At 45.1% G+C, this 18,943-nt stretch overlaps 1 protein-coding gene across 1 annotated transcript in view; it reads left to right on the forward strand.

The window, feature by feature from the left end:
- mdn1 (midasin AAA ATPase 1) overlaps positions 1-18,943 on the forward strand; it is a 135,029-nt gene that overhangs the window by 100,350 nt on the left and 15,736 nt on the right. The window contains 23 exon segments of the mRNA XM_034204527.1: positions 705-1,092; positions 3,256-3,368; positions 3,503-4,178; positions 4,304-4,465; positions 4,966-5,251; positions 5,337-5,575; positions 6,288-6,383; positions 6,574-6,668; positions 7,285-7,409; positions 7,778-7,936; positions 8,642-8,751; positions 8,865-8,938; positions 9,264-9,447; positions 9,705-9,849; positions 10,092-10,238; positions 10,739-10,865; positions 11,583-11,688; positions 13,027-13,142; positions 14,479-14,680; positions 14,682-14,887; positions 15,439-15,665; positions 17,531-17,656; positions 18,449-18,648. Of these exon segments, the coding sequence (XP_034060418.1) occupies positions 705-1,092; positions 3,256-3,368; positions 3,503-4,178; positions 4,304-4,465; positions 4,966-5,251; positions 5,337-5,575; positions 6,288-6,383; positions 6,574-6,668; positions 7,285-7,409; positions 7,778-7,936; positions 8,642-8,751; positions 8,865-8,938; positions 9,264-9,447; positions 9,705-9,849; positions 10,092-10,238; positions 10,739-10,865; positions 11,583-11,688; positions 13,027-13,142; positions 14,479-14,680; positions 14,682-14,887; positions 15,439-15,665; positions 17,531-17,656; positions 18,449-18,648 (4,309 nt within the window).

Raw genomic sequence — 18,943 nt, forward strand, 5'->3', positions numbered from 1 at the left:
TTTCCTGAAGTACTCCCCCGTTGATAGAAATCAACACGTAATGAATTAAGACCCCACGGTTTGATGATTGATAGGTGTGTGGGCTGTCTTTCATTTTGACACACAGAACAATGTTATAATAAACATAGATACTGTATGTTAAATGGATATATCCGCCTTCTTTCCATTCCCACAACAATATACATAAATAAATGGCATATTTTGGACATAGTTCGAATGGTGATTAATCATGATTAATTAATTTTTAAGCTGTGATTAATTTGATTAAAAATTGTAATCGTTTGGCAGCCCTAGACATGAATCAGGAAATGTTGTTTCAAAATAAGCCAGAAATGCTCAACAGTGTTCTGTTTTCTGATCTTAGTTGGTGGATTTCCAATAAAAATGTGGTTTCTATAATCAATTAAGATTCATTTATTGAAACAAGATGATCCATCTTTTACAAATACCACAGCAGCTTAAAAACCTTGTATAAAAACTTCACCTGAGATCCAACTCAAAATAAGAGTCTTTAACTTAACAAGATACTTAAGAAGCATTGTCTAAAAAGTCCCTCTATCTCACTGCATTGTTACTTCGTACATTATTATGTCTCACATCAAGTGTAAAGACATATTCTGATAATAGACAATACTTGGATAGATTTCTGGTTTTTACAGTGTAGCATTTATCATCTTGGGGCTTTAACCCTCCGTCCTCTCCAGGGGCACAGACTTCCGTCTCCAGGGGGCTGTTCTGCGCCGCCAGCTGCAGAGCATGGCGGACCTGCTGCCCCCCAGCCTGCAGGAGGGCTTCATGGAGAGCTGCGAGAGCCTGGTGGAGGACTTGGACCCTCTGATAGCAGCCCAGGAGATCCAGACCGTCTTCAGGGACTTCCTGCCCCCCAACGTGCTCCCTGACGGCCTGCTGGAGGCCTGCAGCGCCTGCCTTCAGCAGTACGTCCAGAGCAAGGTCCAAGGCTCCAACCAGCCCGCCCAGTCCGGAGTGTTCTGGGTCAACATGGGCCTGCTGCAGATCAAAGCCTGGACCCCACAGACCATCTTTGACCCGGCTGTGAAGAGGGCCTACAAACTCAACTACGCCCAGCAGGAGGTGAGCAACTGATGGTTTTTATCAAATGTTATTTAATGAAAACAATTTTTTACATTTTTTAAATATTGAAAAATGTTATTCACCCTAACCCTATACAACAGATAGTCTTATAAGGTGTAACCAAGATTGAGGTAAAAATGCTAATTCCAATTCATTACTTATCTTTTTTTTATTATGTATTGTCAAACTTGTCAGTCAAAAAAAAGAATAATTATTTCCACCATGTTTAAGATCAGAGGAATAACATTTGATGGATTATCACATACTGGTATATATGTAAAATTGTAGTCAGGGTTCTATATCTTGAATACCATTTCAATGTTTTGGCAGCACGTAATTACTAGGGCTGTGCATCTTCACTGGTCTCACGATCAATTACCCTGTCTTCGATTCAATTCGATATCACGATGCATCACGATTCATACCAATGCGTTGCATCCTCAATGTTCTATATTACTGCACATGGCTTATTTTTCATCAATGCATACATGCAGTAAATACATATGAACTCTCTTTTTATTATTTAGAAAGTGCTTCAGAAATCAATAACATAAATGTCTTGACATTCATTTATAAACCAAAATAAATGAATTGTATAGGTCTAGCCTCCTTATATCTGTGTGTGAAGTTGTTCCATCCTCAAAAACAAAAAAAGAATGCTTCTGCAGTCTAGCTGCAGCTTCTAGCAACGGTCTTCTGTTAAAGAAAGGACACTGAATGTCCTGAATGTGGCATCACACACAGGACTTGAGTCTGAACACAGCAGACAACAGGAGTATTTACAACAGCATATAACAACTAAAATACTGCATGTGGGTGCACACTTACATTCTCTGTCTTACGGCCCGTCCACACAGCGGCGTGCGTTGAAGCTTCCAACGCTTCTGCCCATTCACTTTGAATAGGGTGACGTCACTTTTAGCCGAACTGCATTTTGGGAAGCGACGTGGAGCGTTGCTGGCGTAGCTGGCGTCAAAAGTTGAGCAATGTTCAACTTTTGACGCCTCGACGGAGGCGTCAGCCAATGAAATCCCGTTTATGCAAATCTGCCAGTACAAGCGCTAGCCAATCAAACCGCGTGTATGCTGGGAGAGACTACGCAGGTCATTTCCTCATATTCAAAAAAATGGAGGGAAAATTCATTGTAGCGGCAGTGAATCACCCGGTGCTGTATGATCAGTCTCTGTTCATCTACCGGGATACAAACCGGAGGAGCGAGGCATGGAAGGAGGTGGCAGAGACAGTGGGTGAAACTGGTAGGTTTTCGCCTGTTTGGGGATTTTATATCCAGTTTACTTCGTTTTAACATTGCTATTGCTTTGTATGTCGGGGACGGGAGATTCATGTGATTGGTTGTTGGTCGCGTTGCTCGCAAAAAATCCCCACGCTTCAGATACGCCCACCGCCAAGCGCCAACGCACGCTGCTGTGTGGACGCTCCGTTACTGTTACATAAATCCCATGAATGTATGAGATTAAGTTAGCTTCATTATATCTCAGTGATTAAGTGAATAATAAAGTTTCTATCGGGTCACTATCAGCCTGTCACTCATTATTTTCAGGGAGGGGGCGGGGCTTAGAGGAACGGAGGAGACGGTGATCGCGGAAGCTTTTTTCCTCCTGCCTTCACAAACTTTACACACGTATATATCGTCTGAAAATTGCTAGAGGACATTCATACTTTGCAATCCAAGACTTAATTAAATCCACCAAAAACCTGACATGATTGTAACGCGATTATTTTTGAAAAACATAAATCCCTGTGCTGCAGCGACACGGAGTGATTCAGAGCGTGTCCTTCTGCTGTTGGTTCTGGACTGGTGTTCTTGTGTTGGTGGATAAAGCAGACTGCTCCGTGTTTGGTGTTGCTGTGCCGCTGTCACGTCTGTTCTCTGATCTCTGCGTCACCGACCGATTTGATATTAAAGTGACAGAGAAAAAAAACGTTATAGTAAAGCTGTGGCCGGAAAATCAGGAAGCAACGTTACAACGCTATAACCGATTATCTTCCGTCACTGCATCGAGACCGAATCGTCCACGTCCGCATCGCAATGCATCGTAGAAACGATTATTTTCAACACCCCTAGTAATTACACCAGATGCTACTAATTTATATAAAACGAATAATTCAATGAAAGTTGTCATCATAATGTTATTTTTGCAGCTGGCTGTGCTGCAGGAGGAGTGGAGGGGCCGCAGCCTGTCCTCTCAGCTGATGACCGGAGCGGAGCTGGGGGAGAGCAGCACTACTGACGGCTTCCAGCACCCTCGCATCAGGTCAGAGCCAGCCACTAGTTCTCCTGTGTAAAATGACAAGTCAACCAAGTCAACCAGAGGCTGAGGTCGGGCCTGGTTGCTGATATTAGATTTCTGGATAGTCCTTCATCCCCTTGTGTTGCTTGTTGTTGCAGGTACCTGTGGATCCGAATGCAGCAGGTGAAGGAGCAGATCGCGGAGCTCTCCAGGAAGCAGGCCTGCCGCCCTCATGACCCGCAGTACGGCCGCCTCTTCCAAGAGCTGCAGCACTACCTCTGCAGCATCGGCCAGACGTCAGCCGTGAAGGAGCTGCTGTCCCGTCTGCTGAAGGCTCTGCAGGGCCCCCCCTCCTCCTCCAAGTCCAGGTCAGCCATCCAGGGCCTGCTGAAGGAGGAGGCTGTGTGGCAGAACTCCCAGCAGCGCTTCTGCCAGAGGCTGCAGGAGGATTACCCCCTGTACCCCGACGTGGTGGCGCCGCTGCGGACCGGCATCCTGCAGCTCCGTCACGGGATGAAGCTGGTGGCCTCCCAGGTGGCCGCCTCGCTCACGCCTGTTCCCGGTCTGCCTAAGCTGGTGTCCTGCCTGCTGGCCTTCCCCTCCCTGTCCCCCAGCCTGCCCTCCTACCTGGCCCGGGCCGACTTCCTCTGCTCCAGATCCTGCATGGACATCCTGCGCTGCGTGGGGAAACTCCTCCCGCAGCAGGACTCTGAGCAGGTGGTGCCCCGGTCCTCCACGCTGCTTCTGAATGCTCTGCTGTACGTGCAGTGCCACACCCTGTCCACCGGGGAGTTCAGCTCCGAGTCCCGCAGCCTCTTCAGACACATCTGTCAGGTCAGAGCTCCAGTTTACACACACATCCAGAAATGGTTCAAGTTTGAATCTATCCAACAAGAATCGCAATATTTCTCAAATGTTCTAAATGAATGCATGGTTGACTGTAACAAGATGCTCCGCAGGCTCTGGTGAACGAGTGGGACGAACAGGAGAGACTAAAGAGGGAGAAGGAGCAGATGGAGGCCAGTCTGTATCGTAACCGCAGCCGACTGCACGGATCAGGACTGACTGAGGACGAGCAGGAGGAGAGAGACTTCAAACAGCAGTTCCCTCAGTTCAACAAGGTATTCACTCTGTCCTGAGGAGAAACATGAGGTCTGTTAGACACTGATCTTAGTGAGGCTACAACAGACTGTTCCAGTTTCCCTGCCAACATGAATCATAATAAATAACTGAAATGTGATGTCTCAGTAATAACCTCCTTCATGAAGAAGAATAAGTACAATTCTAAAATGCTCATTTCAACTCACAAAGATGATAATCTGAAAAAACATGCTGATGATTTTCACTCTCATGCTTAGAATGTACTGTCGGAAGAAAGTATCAGACTGTTCAACACATTTCACATTAAACATTTGTATAAGATGTACGTTTCTACAGGTCGTAACTTCACCTGGTAATAAGGTGGATACGGTTATCAATATCATAAAGATTTACCCTCTTGAAATGTCACCACCCTGTGTTTGTTAGTGCAGCAGAGAAATTAGATGACACCAAAGAGAGACATTATAACTCGAAAAAACAATGTTCAAATATTTAAAGGTCTCATCCCACACTTTTTCAGGACTTTGCAGACATCATGGCCCTGCCGAGTCTGGAGGGTCCATCAGACTCAGAGCGTCAGGAGGAGGAGGAGGGAGTCCAGGAGGAGTCCAGTGAGGGCAGCTTCCTGTCTGTGGCTGCCATGAACACAGTGCTGAAGATCCATCAGCGCCTCTCTCTGGGACACGCCCGATCACTGTGGTACAAGGGCACAACACCAGCCAATCACAGCAGAGAACACATCATAGCCTTGGTCTCCTCCTACCAGATTGCTTCCCCTATGATGTCCCGCTTCTATCATCTGATTGGTCAGTGTTTACTGTCACTCAAATAGCAACAACGCAGACTCTCTTGAGTGTTGTTGTTAAATGTGTTCCTCTGTGTCCCCTGCAGATGCTGAGATCGACCAGCAGCTCACAGGCAGTGAGCTGCTGCTGTCTGCCCTCCTGCAGAACACAGTGCAGGGCTCCGGGGGCCCCGATGGCCTGTCAGTCACCTCAGAGGGAGCCTACGACTTCTACCAGCAGCCCAACATGAGCGAGGCCCGTCTGTGTCTCCCTGTCCTGCTGCAGCTGGGTGTGGCGGTGAAGCAGAGGCTGGAGGACTGGCCCGAGCACCCCGCTCTCGTACAGGTCAGCTCCCTTTCAATCATTTAGCAGTTGTTAACGCAAGGAAGGAAGCCAGCGCTGCTGTTGATAAGTACAACAATTAGGGCCTGTGTCTTTTCCTAGGCAAGGAAAATATATATAGCAACTTTCCACACTACGCAAAGTGCTTTACAGAGATGAAAGACATTAAGAGCATTAAGAAATGTGCAGTGGAAACACATTATACAATGGTATTTATAACAGTCATTAAAAAGCAAAGAGTACAATATACGTAAAACAAGATAATATATAAAATACATGAATACAATTCACAGAGCAGTGTGAGATATGAACAGTTTAAAAGCAGCGGCATAAAGGAAAGTCTTCAGCCTGGATTTAAAGTAGCAAGAGTATCTGTATCTACAGAGAGCATAACGGAGATAAAAAGAAATATCCATCAGTCGATATCTCACAAACTGACCATGAACACTTTGGGTCTTGGATATTGATTAGATAAAACTCTAGTATCTTGCTTTAAAGCCAAATTAATTAATTTTGTTGTGTTGGTGATGAGTTGTTTTATGCTCAAATAAAAAATCTGTAACTATAACAACCCACATTGTCCACCTAGGAGTTTTACATTTGATTGTTTTTAGGCAGACTAGAAGAAAACAGTCCCATGTCATTGAACAGTTATGGAGCCTGGTATGTGTTGCTCTCAGATCACATGATGTGTATCCCTGTGTGTTGTCCTCAGCTGTCGGTGGTGATAGAGAGGATCCAGACCTTCACTCTGGCCAGCCCATTGGCCAAGTTCCTCAACGGTCTGGAGATCCTGCTCAGTAAAGCTCAGGTGCGCTCATGTGCCATGCATGATTCCATCGGGAGTTCAACCTAGTGTTGACACAGCTAATCAACAAAAAAATTAATCTGTGACCTTTTTAATAGATGCCATCAATAGCAGGTCCAAATGTGATAGTTGTACTTTCTGAAATGTAAATGTGTTGCACTGAAGTGAGCTCCGTGTTATGTGCTCTCCTCAGGACTGGGAGAATAACGCCAGCCGCTCAGTCTCTCTGCGTAAGGAACTAGAAGCAGTCACCCAGCTCATCATCCAGTGGCGCAAACTGGAGCTCAGGTGAGACACAGAGGGTTTCAATAAGCCTGCATCTGATTAGGGTGCGAGATACAAAAGGGACAATATTTAAACTAAGAAATATTCGTAGTCTCGGAGATGAAACACGGTTTTACGGACCTAAAACATGCTCCAAAATTTGATTCAATGTTGCACAAAATTCACACATGGAGAAAATGTAAGTAAAATCTGGGTATTCCGCATGGGCGATGTCAAATGGCTCAACGGCACCACCTTAAAGGCAGGCCCTGCTGTGGGTTTGTGCTTGATGTATGAATGTTGGTAGGCACATTAGCTTAGGATTTGGTCAGCACCTGCTTAAAATCTTGAGGATCAAAAGTTATTAAAATATTTCCAATGAGTCGAAGTCATAGCTACATCTACTTGTTACATACATATTCATGCTTAGTGTGAGGGTAGGCAGCATCCCATTTTCAGCGAATCAAGACATACTGTCAACTCGTTTAAGGTGCTTTTAGGTACTGCATTAGGAAGATTCAAACTGGACTGGAATCCTCAGCTAGCGGTGTTTTCCTCTACCAGAGTATAGCATCAGAACAAGCTGTTTCCTGTTCCTGTGTGTAGAATGTGAACGTGTCCTCTCCTGTGCTACGTGTAGTTTCTGGTCGAGCAGTCTGGACAACGCTTTGAAGCGGCACACTGAGAGATCCACCAAACACTGGTTCTCCATCTACCAGCTGGTAGAGAGGTACCTGGAGGAGCAGAAGCAGGATGCTGAGAAAGGTAACACATCATGGCTCCCATGACACAAATATTCAGATGACATTTATTTTGAAACCATCAACACATGTTGTAATCGGCCGAGTTAAAATGTCCTTTCTAATGTGCTTTCATGGGGGGACTTTAGGAAATATATCAAACTAAAACTATGTTTTTTATGAGAAAAGTAGCTAAGTACTTCTTACCTGCTTAACCAAGTGTTAGGGTTATGTCTCTGTAACTGTGACAAATAGCAATGAAGAATGACATTCATTAACCAGTAGGTGGCTCACAACTTGACTCATCAGTATGTATTTAAAGGCAAAACGAAATACATACTTCCTCCCATTGTCTGTATAACCAGAAAAAAATGTTTTTCTTCCTGGCTCTAGGTGAGGAGGAGGTGGAGCGCCTCTCCCTGTCCTCGGTGTGCTCTACCCTCCAGGCCTTCATGGAGGGCTCCACCCTGGGACAGTTCCACACCCGCCTGGACACGCTGCTCAGCTTCCACTGCCACCTACTGCTGCTGGACCCCCAGCAGCAGGGACAAGGTCAGCCAGCACTGTTCATTTAGTCTGACCTAACACAGGGCTCTATGTGGAACAGATCCACTCTGTAATGTGATCCTTCCTCTCCTCTGTACCCGTCCTGAACCAATAATTGTTATACTGTGAAAACACTGCAGCAAATCAACAGTCTTCATTCTGTTTGACTCGCATAGATATACTGTAGGTGCTTAGTGTGAAAAGATGTTCTAAAGACTCTAATATACATGATATTTTGATTGCAGTGGAGCGCAAAGACAAATTATGCTAATTGTGCAAATTCCCAACATATGCAAGTTAGCATCCGGCAGTTTCTATGTGCTGGGGACCCGCACTACACATTTCTAACATAAAACTTTGGGGTCCTACAACATTTCCTGATTCACAGTGCTGGCAAGTAGATGATGGAGAAAAGAACAACTCATTACATCATCATTAGTGGAGTGGTGTATTGATCCGTTGATCAGACGGGGTCAGCTGCTACACTGGGACTATACATACTGGTTCAAACACCACTGATTTGGATTTGGACTGAATTCAATAGTGCGGAGGAAATGATCATCTCATCTCTTTTAGTTCCTGTTTATCCTCAAATACATTTGACCTTTGTAAAGCAAAAGGGCAAAACCAGCTAATATCGAGTGTTGCTTCCTGCAATGATGGAGACTGAACTATTGATCCGGATGACCTGTTAACTCGTTTATTTTACAGAGCCATTGTCCAGTCTACTGTGGAACCTGCACAAATACTACAGCCAGTTCTCTGACGGCATCCAGACCAAGATCACTTCACTCAGGCAGCCCATCGAGAAGGAGCTCAAGGTTTCTATGAGTCTCCTTTATCACTGCATACCAATGCCCTGAAACCCAGTCCATACATGTCAGAGTCCACAGCGCTGCACATTCTGAAGTTCTCTGTGATGTGTTCCTCTCAGGACTTTGTCAAGATCTCCAAATGGAACGATGTCAGTTTCTGGTCCATCAAGCAGTCAGTGGACAAGACGCATCGGTAACATATCACCCCAATAAGATTGTGCCGTGTATTCATTTTTGAGTATTATTAATAAATAATGAAGTAATAAATGTATATATTTTTGTACTATTTAATTGTATTCTGTATAAACATACTAAATTGTTTTACTTTTTAAATGTATGTATTATTTGTTATTTCTTTAATTTGTATTATTTGATTCTCATTATTTAATACACTTTGTATTATTACAATTCTTTTTTTTATTTGAACTGTGTTCTTCCCCTGTCTTTTCAAATCCTTGAACACAAGATGGCTGCCCTCTCACCCCCTCTGTTCTGCCCGTCTTCCCTTCTCCTCTCAGGACTCTCTTCAAGTTTGTGAAGAAGTTCGAGGCGGCTCTGAGTGGGCCGAGTGCCCCCTCTCTGGTGGAGGAGGGGAGCAGCGCCAGCCTGGACTGTGTGGATGCTAACCCAGAGGAGACCCCCCTCCATCGGGTCCACAAGGCTCTGAAGAACACCCTGCCTGGGAAGGGCCGAGATCTGCAGGTTGTTGTTATGTTCACCATGATTACTATATCAGTTATTATCACGTCCTTACTTATGGTGATAATTACTGTTTTGACTGCATCTTTGCAAATAAAAAAAACCTTCTGTACGTAGCACTCACAAAGGATTTGGCTTTAAGTGAAGCTAATGCAGTAGCACTTAATCTTATAGATAGGAAATACACCTGCAGGATTCTTGCTTTTTACTTTGTTTCTTCATGGTTGAATGAATAACCTCGGTTCGATTGTATATTTCAGCTTGAGGGCCCAGAAGAAGGTGTGGAGGCCTCCTCTCTGCAGGGCCGCCTGCCGGCTCTGACTCGGAAGATGAAGAAGCTGTGCGTCCATCTGCAGAAGAAGAACCCGGCGCCGGAGCTGGCTGAAGACCTGGACTGCTTCACTGGTAACCATCCCACCTGGACACAGTGAATATCTGTCTTTTGACAGACAAGTTAATCAGTTACACAAGCCTCTTGATAAAGTGGAGGGTTTCACCTCAGATTTCCACCTGCAGCTGATGATAGACATTAAGGTTGTTGTAAGGAAAATATGTGGTTTGTTTTTGTGTCCTCACCTCACAGAGCTGGTGTATTGCTCCCCAAACCCCCCAGGGTAAATGCAGTTTATTTGTATTCTCCTCCTCAGGTGAGGTGATCAGCAACCTGCGGGACCTGCAGAACCTGACCGTGGACATGACGGCAGAGAAGGAGAAGCAGAAGTCTGAAGTGAAGCACATCCTGCAGCAGAAGCAGAGAGCTCTGTCTGAACTGTTCAAGATGCTCGCAGGAATAGGTGCGTTCACTCTCATTAATCAGAAGCCATCAGGGACCCTGGTAGACCACCACACATAACAACAAAGACTATAACACCCCTGTTGTTCAATATTACTATGTGGAATATACTGTATATATACCCCTCATCATAATTATTATTACTGGCTGCTGTCCCTTAGTTAGAGAATTCATCTTCTGTAATACATCTGTAAATAACTGCAATATATCTACTATCACCTGGCTGCTATCACACTACCTTACACATGCTACACTTATTGTTCACTGTCACTGGTACTGGATGTGAAATCTTTTAATTGTATTTTGTGTCATTTCTATTTCTATCTTGAATATTTTATGCATGCTTTTTAATTGAGATGAAGCTATGTTTGGCTCTTTACTTTGGCTGTACCAATGTACATTTCCCTCTGAGATGGATAAAGGTATTCTGATTCTGATAAGTCTCAGAAGGAAAACAAGTTCTTCAAACCTCACTCTGAAATCTCTCTCGGTCCTATCCAGGTCTGTCGTACCGTAAAGGCCTGCTGTGGAACCGGACCGCCGACCCAGAGAGGAACCTGTGTATGCAGCCGCTGGAGATGACCACCGCTCTGTCTGCTGTCAGGAACCAGGAGCAGGCTGAGAGCATGTAATTACACCTTTCTTACTATGAGGCTTATCAAAAATACATCCCAGTTTATAGAGACACTGCTTTAGGTGGTTGATGTTAACTACTGACAGCACATTCTGAATAGACACTGTTGGACAAAGTGAAACTACTGAGTGAGTTCACCAACCCCATGACTCCTCTCCAGTGTTGGGGTAGTAATGCATTACACATTACCAAGTAATGTACTAAATGACTCACTGCTGAAAGTAATGAGATACACTTCTAGCTACATTACCTTTTGATTACTCTGTAACGCCCCCCCTTACCTGTATCTTGCTCAATATGTTTCTGAAAGACGCCGATTCCACCGTGGAAACAAGCAGCATTTCCTCCATGATGTTTGCTGCGACTGCTTATCTCTGCTGAGACTCTGCTCATAGCAGAGACAAGATCATTTTGTGCTCAGTAACTGTAATGTAATTACTGCTGTTCTCAACAGTAACGCGTTACAGACAAATGTAATCTGATGACTGTAACGCGTTGTAGCGCAATATTGCTCCTCTCTAGTTGTGCTGTTTGACCCCATTTATCATTATCCATGAATTAGATGAAATGGATCACCAGAATTTCTCTTTTTTACCCTGTACAACTTCATTGATTTGTTTCCATTATCATCATTAATGTTACTGATAAACTAGGCTTAGGTAAATCCTCTATAATGACCTCTCTGACAGCTCTCTGTTCTGTGTGCTGCAGGTTGTTCACAGAGCTGCTGGCAGCCTGGGATGGATGTCAGAAGTACTTCTACCGCTCCTGGGCGAGGAGGAGCGCCATGCTGACGGCTCTGCAAAACGCTGCCAAGGTCAATATAGCAATATAACATCACCACCTGTAGTATTAGTTACTCCTCTGTCTACAGGTTATAGTGATGAGCAGAGGTGGAAACATGACTCAGATCTTGTACTTAAGTAGAAGCACCAGAGTGTAGGAATACTCTGTTACAAGTTTTGATTATAATGACTGATCATGAAAGTGTTCTCAAAGCTGGTAAAGGTGCAGCTAGTTTGAATGACTTTGTATACTGCAGGGTAGCTTGTGGATTTACTCCAGGTGGAACTAAAGTCTGATTCAACACTTGATTAGATTTCACATCATTCATCCACATCTGTGAAGTAACTAAAGGTATTAAATGTAGTGGAGGAAAAGCACCATTTACTTTTGAACTGTAGTGGGGTAGAAGGACAAAGTAGCATCACATGGAATTACTTAAGTGCAGTACTTGAGTAAATGTACATAGTTACTTTATACAACAGGTGATGAGGGCAAGGGATTACAGGCGAAGAGCCAGCGTCGACATCTGCATCTGGTCAGTGTGTGTGTTTGGCCCTGTGGTCTGAAGTGTCTTTGGCCCAATTCCAATCCACCCCCTACACCCTACCCTCCGTTTGCGCGTTCTTCACATTACGTGCTGTTCCAAAGCAACGAGTGTGGAGGGGGAGTGGGCTATCAAGCCCTCAAACAGCGAGTCTGCATCGGTGCTGACTTCACCTGCTGCACTACCTGACGGACTCAACGCTGTGTGTGTCCGTCAGGAAACACGCTGTTTACAAGCAGTTCCAGCAAACATCCACTGATAAACTGCTAACAAAATAAATGTTAACAACCTCATGATAACCTCATATGTTTTTACCTGTGTTTAGTCTAGAAAAAGGTAAATGTGTGCATTTTATTATAAAGTTGTGTATATTTACAGACTGTTGCAAAAACTAAGAAGCTTATAAACATCAGGTTTAAAACTAAAAGAGCTTTTTAAAGATGTTTGGAGTTTTATTTGAGTTATTCATTTAAACTTTTTGTTTAAGAGATGCTGATTTGAAACCGTTGTTACATACAGTTACGGCATTTCCTGTTTCTGCCGGAGAGAGGGGAGGCCGTCCCAAAGCTTGCTGCTGTATTTACTCCCTCCGTCTGACAGGAGGGAGCCTCTTGTGTCACTCCACGGAGGGGTAGGGCGTGGTTTGGAATTGGGGGCCTCTGTGTGTGTGTTTGGCCCGGTGGTCTGAAGTGTCTCTGTGTGTGTTTGGCCCGGTGGTCTGAAGTGTCTGTGTGTGTGTTTGGCCCGGTGGTCTGAAGTGTCTGTGTGTGTGTTTGGCCCGGTGGTCTGAAGTGTCTCTGTGTCTCTCTGTGTGTGTGTGTGCAGGAGCTGGGTGTGGGGAACATCGACCGCTGCAGAGGCTTCTCCTCTCACCTCTTCAAGCTGCTCCTCCAGCAGAGGCAGCGCCTGGCCGGGCTGACGGAGCAGTGGCTCCACCTCAGGTCAGTCCGCTGCTCCGCTCTCACAGGCCGTGTATCACTTTCAACCAATTTAACAAATACTTTTATTGGCATTCCTTCCTTTCTAACAAAGAAAAAAAAATGTATGGTTTGTAAAATCATTCAACATTTGTTTCTTTTATAACTCTGAAATAAGGTTTGGTTTTGTGTAAATGAGGTCCATTCACCATACATTTAAAAGAAAAAAGGCAGGTAGGCCATCTTTAGCCGGGCCGGCTCAGATGATTGGTCGTGCTTTTTACAGCGCCACGGCTTCCACAGATGATGTTTTTTTATGTATTTATTGTCAAAGCACTTCAGGTATTCATTGCTATCGGGATGTTAAGAGCATTCCATGGAATATAACAAGTGTATCTGAAGTGAATGACCTACCCCACCTTTAAGTGTAAATAAAAGCTGAATCTAGATTTTGGAAGTTGGACAACAGGTTGTTGTTTAAAGAGTAAACACACCTGGTGCAAAAAAAAGGATTTTAGAGAGGAAATATATACAGTAATTTAAAATAATTATACACATGTCATGTTGGCATCCGGTTAAAAATAGAAAAGCAATATTATTTTAGTATTATTACATTTTAATTATTGATCCCTTTAGGCGCTTTCACACCAAGTACTTTGCCGTACTTAGTTCCCAGTACTTAGATTTTTTTGGTCTGAACGCAAGATTTCAAGAGCTATCGTAACTATACTGGGAAAAGTACTCAGGTGTGAAAGCGCCTATTGGGGAAACTTGTTTGTATTCATCACAGCAGCCATAAACAGTGATGGAAGATCCTTTACCGAAGACTAACCCCTATAGAAGTTCTGAAATAAAAGAGTTATGTAAAAGTACGGAAAAAATGGTCATCAAAATATCAAGAGTAAAAGTAATCATTATGCATGTTCCAAAGTGTTATATTAGTCATGTTTAACTTATACAAGTAAGAGCTTTTTTAACGTGCATCCACAGTTTGATAACGTTGTATAATACTAGGTACATTTGTATTATTGCATTTAATAGAAGTACAGAGTAACACATTTATCTTTCACAGTATACTTTTGAGTTCTGTTTTTTTTTTTCTATTTTGAAATGTTTGTTTGTTTATTTTCTATTCTTTTTATTTCAAATGATTTGCAATGCCTTGTTTTGACATGCTGCTCTAACAAAAACATTTACACAATTTGGGATCAATAAAGTAGATCTTCTCTTCATCCTATCTTATAAGGAAAGTACTCGAAGAGCCTCAGCTGCACTTTAGTTCTATCCCTCCGATAGAACAATGAAAATGTGTTTCTGGCTGTTATGCCTTCTAACCCTTCTTCTCTCATCCCGCTCCCAGGAGGCTGACAGACAGTGTTCAGGGCCTTAAGGCCGACCTGCAGGGCCACAGTGAGGCCCCCGGCTGCACCCTGCCCCCCCAGGCCTCCCTCAGAGAGTGGGTGGGCCGGGGCCAGGCGCTGGCCGCTCAGTGCTCCACCCTCCTACAGCAGCTGGCCTGGCTGCTGCAGTGCTGCCCCGAGGACCTCCAGCAGAAGGAGGAGGGGGGGGGGCGGTAGGCAGCTCACCCTGAGGTGCCCCTCCCCACTGGCCACTCAGCGCCAACCCCCCGGCTGTCTGCTGCGGAGAGGAGACCCCGCCTGGAGCCAGCTGAACCAGAGCATGAACCTGATGCTGAAGCAGACTCAGGCCCTGAAGGTGGAGCTGGACGGGGTCGCTCAGCAGACCTCTGAGAGACAGCTGCACTCACGGTAACACACAAGCTGTTTACCTGATAGGGAGAGCAGGGGTCCCGCTTGAACATTTCTATCATTTGTCCTGGGTGCCACTAATTGAGACAATGACCTGGTTTGATTGACAGTTGACGTGGCTTTTAACCAATGGCTGTTTAGAAAGCAAGAGAGGGCGATCCGCATTAGCTGTGTCAGATGTCAGTCAAAAGTAAACATACTCATTATGCAGATTTGTCCATTTCAGACTAATATATTTAGTTTGAATTAGTTTTAAATCTTTTGTATACTGCAGGGTAGCTGGTGGATTTACTCCAGGTGGAACTAAAGTCTGATTTAACACTTGATTATATTTCACATCATTCATCTAAATCTATAAAGTAACTAAAGGTATTAAATAAATGTAGTGGAGGAAAAGTACACCATGTACCTCTGAATTGTAGTGGAGTAGAAGTACAAAGTAGCAAAGAATTGAAATACTCAAGTAAAGTAAAAGTACCTCGAAAGTAAATGTACTTAGTTACTTCCCACCTCTGCTGGTCACCCTAAACTCTGGTGTCTGCTCTCCACAGGGAACACTTTCTCACATGCTGCTCAGCCTTCGATCAGCTTGCAGAGGTGGCGGCTCAGATGCCCAGTGTGGAGCAGCTGTTCACCCCCACCCTGGGTGTGGGGGGTGCAGACAGCCAGCCCACCATCACCCAGAGCCTGCAGTACGTCAGAGGACAGGTGGAGGCCAACATCAGTGAGTTCACCACCTGGAAGACCCAGCTGCTGTCTCTGGGACCCCAGCCCTCAGGTGAGTGAGCCTATAGTGTCACACCTTCAGATATCACCAACAGACACCTAGGGATGGGTATGGTTAAGGTTTTAACGGTACTACTACTTTTATCGATAGCGCTTATCGTTCCGGTCTTTTAACGGTACTCTTATCGGTTCTTTTGGAGAGAAAAAATAAGGTAAATTAACTTAACAAATTGTGAACAAAATGAACATTGCTTTTTATTTAAATAAAAGAAATAATATTTCATACCCCAAGTGAAGGAGTTCAAGTATCTCGGGGTCTTGTTCTCGAGTGAGGGAACAATGGAGCGTGAGATGGGCCGGAGAATCGGAGCAGCGGGAGCGGTACTGCAGTCGCTTTACCGCACCGTTGTGACGAAAAGGGAGCTGAGCCAGAAGGCAAAGCTCTCTGTCTACCGGGCCATTTTCGTTCCTACCCTCACCTATGGTCATGAAGGATGGGTCATGACCGAAAGAACGAGATCGCGGATACAAGCGGCCGAGATGGGTTTTCTCCGCAGGGTGGCTGGCGTCTCCCTTAGGGATAAGGTGAGAAGTTCGGTCATCTGGGAGGGACTCGGAGTTGAACCGCTCCTCCTTCGCATCGAAAGGAGCCAGTTGAGGTGGTTCGGGCACCTAGTTAGGATGCCACCTGGGCGCCTCCCTAGGGAGGTGTTCCAGGCACGTCCAGCTGGGAAGAGACCAAGGGGTAGACCTAGGACCAGGTGGAGGGATTATATCTCTTCGCTGGCCTGGGAGCGCCTTGGGATCCCCCAGTCAGAGCTGGTTGATGTCGCCAGGGAAAAGAACGTTTGGGGCTCTCTGCTGGAACTGCTACCCCCGCGACCCGACCACGGATAAGCGGGAGAAGATGGATGGATGAAATAATATTTCACATCAAAAGAAACAACAGTGTTTTAACAAATCGTATTAAATAATGTGATGACAGAATTGTAAACAGAATAGCTGAAACTTTAACAAAAGAAAGAATAACTCAGTTTCCTCTAATCATTAACCCATGTTTGTATAATGTAGTTAACTCCATGTGTTGCTGCTAGCATACATAACACCTGACGTGGAAACGTTACTCGTGGACGGGGCTACAGAGCTACTAGAAAGACAGTCGAACCCGGTGCATTCCTCCGTGTGAATGTGGAGCACTTTTGGCAACGAGCATTCTCCACATCGAGACGGGTACATTTGAACCAAACCTCGGAGCGTGTTCTCTCCGCCATCTCCGCCGTGTGTGTGTTGCTGCATGTAGCAGCCGCGTGTGCTTAAACTGCTCCGCCCCCTCGCACACAGACGGGGGAGAGAGATCTCTCGTCTGGATTGGAAAGATCGAAAATACTAAAAATAATCATAGATTCATTTTGCATGTTAGAAAACGGAGTTGGCGACACTAAAACTGCAATATAATGTTTGTGTAGCATGATACGGGAGGCGTGTGGCGCAGTGGGTTGTGTGTTGGTGTTGGGACCAGGGGGTCACAGGTTCAAACCCCACTGCAGTCAGCATGTCGTTGAGTCCCTGAGACACTTCACCCCAAATTGCTCCTGTGAGGATTGCCCACAGTATTGAGTATGCAAGTCGCTTTGGATAAAAGCGTCTAACAAGTGATATGTAATATAATACATATGACATATATTTTAAATGTCTCCAGTACTGATAAAAAGACCGATAACGTCGGAGCTTAACGGTACCACGGTCTTTAATAATTCAGCCCCGGGGCCCGTTTAATACCGGGGGCTCGGTACCCATCCCTACAGACACCTCACTGACAGATATAAACACAAATCGAGGAGGATAACAAAGTAACTTCAGCTACAAATCACATTTCGTACCATGGTTCTACAGCTCCTCTGCTTCTTTCCCCAACAGATCACCAGACGGCTTTCTGTACGGAGTTCTCTGCTGAGCTGGAGACTCACATCAACACAGTGCTGTGTGCTGTCCAGGCGCTGGTGAAGAGGAGGGAGAGAGAGCAGCCTGGAGACGTGAAGACAGGTGAGAATGATGAAGTGCTCGCCACACATTTCCACCTTATTTTGATACTTTAATAAGCATGCTAACAAAAACTGGGCTTTTTCAGACTACCCAACAGTCCAGGTTTGTTACTTCTGGTTGACTGGAGACACCAGCTTCAGACATGGGGTGTTTCTCAATGTCGAGGAAGGCTGCTCCAGAGCCACTATTTCAAGCATACTACGTCATCGAGTGCCGCCGAAGGACTGTTCCAATGTACAGCATACTTGGAAACCTACCGAGCCCGGCGTACTTCGTAGCGAGACATTTCGAGGCTGCACATGTGTAGACTCCGCGGTCTTAAAATCCCCACAATGCTTTGCGCACGGACCAATTTCCCCAAATCTGTGGCGGAAAATGTAAGGCGGGGCCTCTCATATGACGCACACTTGCTCGCCTGTTCCACTCTTCGTTTTCCAAATGCCAGGAAGGATTCTTGCCTCGCTTCTGAAGGAAGTGACTCGGAAGACATGTGCTACCAAGCAAGCGTCCTCGACATTGAGAAACACCCATGGTCTTTGTCAGTTGTATCTTACATTTGAATAAGTGTTGTATATTGCATTCAGAGAGGGCATTCTACATACAGTGCAGCTAGTGATGGCCTGTGTGTTTGTTTCTCCCCTTTTAAAAATACAGGGAAAAACTAAGTCCTGAGCAAGGCTTGATAACGGCTAGCTACAGAAAAAGGACCCCGTCGTATAAAAGCCTCTGCCGATATATTATTATACAGCATTAATACAAAGGATATAATGTTGTGTACATGTGATGTTTCAGAGGGTGCTGAGGAGGAGGAGAAAGGGGATGAAAAGCCCGTGGAGGACCTGCTGAAGCCGGGTCACCTGACTGTGCTGCTGGAGGGGGAGCTGGAGGCCGAGGTGGGGGCTCTGAGTCTGGGAGAGGTCAGCGCAGGGCTGGAGAGGCTGCTGGACCTCCTGAAGACCCACAGAGACTCCTGCCAGCCCCTGCAGCTCCAGGTACCAACAACCACTCCCTTATCAATTCAAATCAATTTAAAAATACTTGTATTGGTTTTGAAAGCTCTTAATGGTCTTGGGCCTAGCTATTTATCGGATTTGCTCTTAACCGACAGTATGAGCCCTCTAGAACACTCAGGTCTTCTGGGACTGGCCTTTTAATCAAACCCAAAGTCAGAACACAGACCCTCGGTGAGGCCTCTTTTTGTTATTACTGGCCAAGACCTGAGGGCAGACCCACCTTTTTAAATGTAGCTTCTAACTGAATTGTATTTGTATTCTTTTTTTTATTATA

This window comes from Gymnodraco acuticeps, unplaced genomic scaffold (genome assembly GCF_902827175.1).
Source record: "Gymnodraco acuticeps unplaced genomic scaffold, fGymAcu1.1, whole genome shotgun sequence".
Classification (NCBI taxonomy): domain Eukaryota; kingdom Metazoa; phylum Chordata; class Actinopteri; order Perciformes; family Bathydraconidae; genus Gymnodraco; species Gymnodraco acuticeps.